The 4,539-nt window shown below is 39.6% G+C and overlaps 1 protein-coding gene across 2 annotated transcripts in view; it reads right to left on the bottom strand.

The window, feature by feature from the left end:
* Nucleotides 1-4,539, bottom strand: part of CUL1 (cullin 1) — a 104,799-nt gene that overhangs the window by 4,613 nt on the left and 95,647 nt on the right. For both annotated transcript variants that reach the window (XM_011941416.1, XM_011941415.1), the window contains exon 17: nt 3,661-3,753. In XM_011941416.1, coding sequence (XP_011796806.1) covers nt 3,661-3,753 — 93 coding nt within the window. The remainder of the gene's footprint in view (nt 1-3,660; nt 3,754-4,539) is intronic.

The raw sequence follows: 4,539 nt of genomic DNA, 5'->3' as shown, positions 1-4,539 counted from the left end.
CCGAGAACCGGTCAGGAGAGTGGCCGCAGCCTCCTGAAGGAGGTTCTAACACCGAGAACCGGTCAGGAGAGTGGCCGAGAACCCTGATCAGAAGCAGCCAAGCGAAGACTGGACAGTCAAACCTGTCAGCCCTGTCCTCAGGGCCCGTCTGCACAGCCCTCCCCATAGTCTAGGGGGCAACCCAGCCTCCAACCTACAAAGGCACAAACTCATTTTGTTATGAGAATTTGAGGATATATTTGGGAGAAATTTGAAGAATGACTACAAAATATCATTCAAAATGACTTTCCTAACTCAGTCCATAAGGCCAGTATTAGCCAGACACTAAAGCCAAACAAACATCTTGAGAAAACAACAGAGCAATGTCCCTTATGAATATTAATGCAAAACTCGAGAAAACACTGGCGAGCTAAACCCAACAACACAGAAAAAGGATTAGATACCATGACCACGCGGGATTCACCCTAAAAACGCCAGGGTCGCTCAGCATCAGTGCAGCACACCGTATTAACAGACGAAAAAAGCACAGTTACTTCGATAGAGTAGAAAAAGCATTTTGACAAACTACAACACTCTTTCATGATACAAAATTCAATACACTAAGAATAAAAGGGAACCTCTTTAGTCTGATAAAGGACATCTAGTAAAAACTCACAGCTAACACCATCACTGTTTAACATCTCAGTTAAACAGTAAACGACTGGAAGCTTTCCCAGTCAGGGCAGTAACAAGACAAGGACACTTGTTCTTACCACATCCACTCAACAGTGTACCACAAATTCCAGCCAGAAGAATCACGCAAAAACAAAGACAAACAAAAAAGAAATAAAAGGCAGCCAAATAGGAAAAGGAAGAAGCAAAACTGTCTGTATTTATAGATAATATGGCTGTATATGAAAAAACTCCATAAAGAATCCCCCCAAAAACTATTTGAGCTAATAAATTAGAGCCAATAAACCTTTAGCAATGTTCTAGAATCAAAATATAATAATGAGTTGTATTTCTATACATTTGCAATGAGCAATCAGAAAGTGAAACAGGCTGACATGGTAGCTCATGCCTGTGTAATCCCAGCACTTTGGAAGGCCAAGATGAAAACGTCACTTGAGTCCAGGAGTTCAAGACCAATCTGCGCAACACAGTGAAACACCATCTCTACAGAAAATACAAAAACCAGCTGGGCATAGTGCCAGCTACTCAGGCGGCTGAGGAGAGAGGATCATTTGATACTGCAGTGAGCTGTGACTGCACTATTATACTCCATCCTGAGCAAGAGTGAGACCTTGTTTCAAAAAAAACCAGAAAAAACTGAAATTAAGAAAACAATTCCACCAGGCGCGCTGGGTCATGCCTGTAGTCCCAGCACTTTGGGAGACTGAGGCAGGCAGATCACCTGAGGTCAGGAGTTTGAGACCAGCCTGGCCAACATAGTGAAACCCTGTCTCTACTAAAAACACAAAAAATTAGCCAGGCATGGTGGCTTGTGCCTGTAATCCCAGCTACTTGGGAGGCTGAGGCGGGAGAACTGCTGGAACCCGGGAGGCGGAGGTTGCAGTTAGCCAAGATTGCACCACTGCACTCCAGCCCGGGAGACAGAGGAAGACTCTGTCTCAGTTAAAAAACTAAAAACCAATTCCATTTACATTAGCATAAAAAATAACAAACTAGGAATAAATTGACAGTAATACAAAATGCATACACTGAAAACTATGAGACACGGTTGAAAGAAAAGACAACCTAAATAGATGAAAAGACATCCAATGTTCATGGAGTGGGAGACTTAAAATACTGTTGAGATGGCAACACTCCCCAAAGCAATCTATAGATTCAGTGCAATCCTTATCAAAATCTCAACTGCACTTTTTGCAGAAATGGACAAGCTGATCTTGAAATTCCTAAGGTAACATAAGGGACTCACAATAGCCAATATAATCTTGGGGTGAAAAAACAAAGTTAGGGGTCTCAATTTCAAGATTTACTGCAAAACAACAGTAATCCAGACAGTGTGATACTGACATAGTATAGATATACAGATCACTGGAAAAGAATTGAGAATCCAGAAATAAACCCACGTATACCTATGGCCAATTGACTTTTGACCAGTTTGTCTGCACCAAACAACAGGGAAAGAATAGTCCTTGGCCTCAGACTAGGCAATGATTCCTTAGAAATGACACCAAAATCACAAACAACGAAAAGAAAAAATAGATAACATAGGCTTCATTAAGATTAAAAATGTGTATATAAGAAAGTGAGTAAGAAGACAACCCACAGAATGGGAGAAAATATTTACAAATTACGTATTTGATAAGGATCTAGTATACAGAATATTAAAAGAATTTTTACAACTCAACAACAAAAAGACAAATAATCCAATTGAAAAACGGGCAAAGAATTTGATCAAACATTTCTCCAAAGAAGATATGCAAACGGCCAATAAACACAAAAAAGATTCTAAACGTCGTTAGTTGTTAGAGAAATACAAGTAAAAACCACAAGATACTACTTCATACCACTGGGATGGCTGTAATTTTTTTTAAAAAAAGAAAATAACAAATGTTGGAGAGGATATGGAGTAAGTGAAAACTTCATACGCTGTTGGTAAGAATATGAAATGGCACAGCCACTATGGAACAGTCTGGCAGTTCCTCAAAAAATTCAGAGTGACTACATGACTCAGCAATTCTACACCTAGGTAAACACCCAAGAAAACTGAAAATATGTATCCACAGCAGCATTGTTCATAATTGGAAACAATTCAAATGTACATCAACTGATGAACAAATAAAATGTGGTCCAGCTATACACTGGATTATTCGACCACAAAAAGAAATGAAGTACCAACACATGCTATAACATGGGCACACCCTGCAAACGGTATACACTGAGGGAAAGAAGACAGGCACAGAAAGTCATGTGTGGTATGATTCCATTTATATGAAATGTCTGGAGCAGGCAAATTGATAGTAAATTAATGGTTGTCAGGGGCTGGGAGCTAGTCGGTAGTTACTGCTAATGGGTGCAGGTTTCTTTTTGGGATGATAAAACCTTCTGGAAGTGGATAATGGTGGTAGTTCTATAAGCTTGTGAATATACTGAAAACCACTGTGTACACTTTAAAATGACTTTTATGTTATGTGAAATTTTATTATCTGAAACATATCTCAATAAAAAATATGACTAGCAGGAAAAATAATACTAAGGTGGAAATTTAAGCTTAGTAAGAAAAGCCGAGCTGGAGAAACAGTTAAGAACTGGTTAAATGAATGAGGGAAATGCATGGATGAGGAGTATGTGTGTGTTACACCGAGTTTTATTTTTAAGAGACAGGGTCTCTGTCACCCAGGCTGGAGTACAGTGGCATGATCATAGCTCACTGCAGCCTCGACCTCCCAGGCTCAAGTGATCCTCCCGCCTCAGCCTCCCAAGAAGCTGGGACTACAGGCACGTGCCACCATGCCTGGCTCAACACTGAGTTTTAAAATTAAGACTTTTATAATGCATATTAAAACCCTGGAATAAGAACATATTCATATTCATGAGGCAAACATCTATTTCAAATTAAAGATGTCCATATCCTCTCCCTTATCTTTCCTAACAATATCCACGAGAACAAGGAAACGGTAACTTGCTAGAACAAAGAAACTGAGATGAGAATACCATTTTAATCTGAGTGCTGTCGGTCAGCTGCTGCACGGTGTAGACATCTTCCGTGTTGTATTGAAGCAGGATAGCCATCTGGAATGTAGATGCCTTTGAGGCCCCCCACAGAAAAGAAAAAGAAGGAAAATTTAAATGCATGGAAACACCTCCAAAAATATATAGCCTAAGTTTGAAGAACTTATTTATGAAACACATTCTTTAAACAAGTACAAACAAAGCGCAGATCTATTTAAAAGGGAATATAAAACGTGGCAACGCCACCACAATGCAACATCTTCCCAAAGTCATTCATTTTCCATGTTTTCAAACATTAAAATAATTTGAAGTTTTTTCAAAAAATATATTGTCTATGTAGATATCTACTATAGATATGTCCCCACTCATTTATAGAGAAAATCACATATACACACACCTGGTATATGTGGACATGTTAAGCATCAATCTCCAAATCTGTTTTTGGCACATGAGCTAAGGAGTATTATTGGCACATTATTGATGTGAAACAACACAAATATCAAATTATATTTGGTTTTCTAATCCTAAGTACTTTACTATGAAAGTAGGAAAAAAGTAAGTAAAGTATGAAATGGCAAGTGCACTAAAGGTTTTTTTTTCTTTTTTGATACAAAGTCTTGCTCTGTCACCCAGGCTGGAGTGCAGTGGCACAATCTCAGCTCACTGCAACTTCCGCCTCCCAGGTTCAAGGGATTCTCCTGCCTCGGCCTCCCGAGTAGCTGGGACTATAGGCGAGCACCACCACGCCCAGCTAATTTTTGTATTTTTAGTAGAGATGGGGTTTCACCATGCTGGCCAGAATGGTCTCGAATCCCTGACCTTGTGATCTGCCCGCCTCAGCCTCCCAAAGTGCTAGGATTA

Source organism: Colobus angolensis, unplaced genomic scaffold, assembly GCF_000951035.1.
Source record: "Colobus angolensis palliatus isolate OR3802 unplaced genomic scaffold, Cang.pa_1.0 Scaffold2, whole genome shotgun sequence".
Classification (NCBI taxonomy): Eukaryota; Metazoa; Chordata; class Mammalia; order Primates; family Cercopithecidae; genus Colobus; species Colobus angolensis.
The sequence above is the reverse complement of the archived record's forward strand: the minus strand, read 5'-3'. Positions and strand labels throughout refer to the sequence as shown.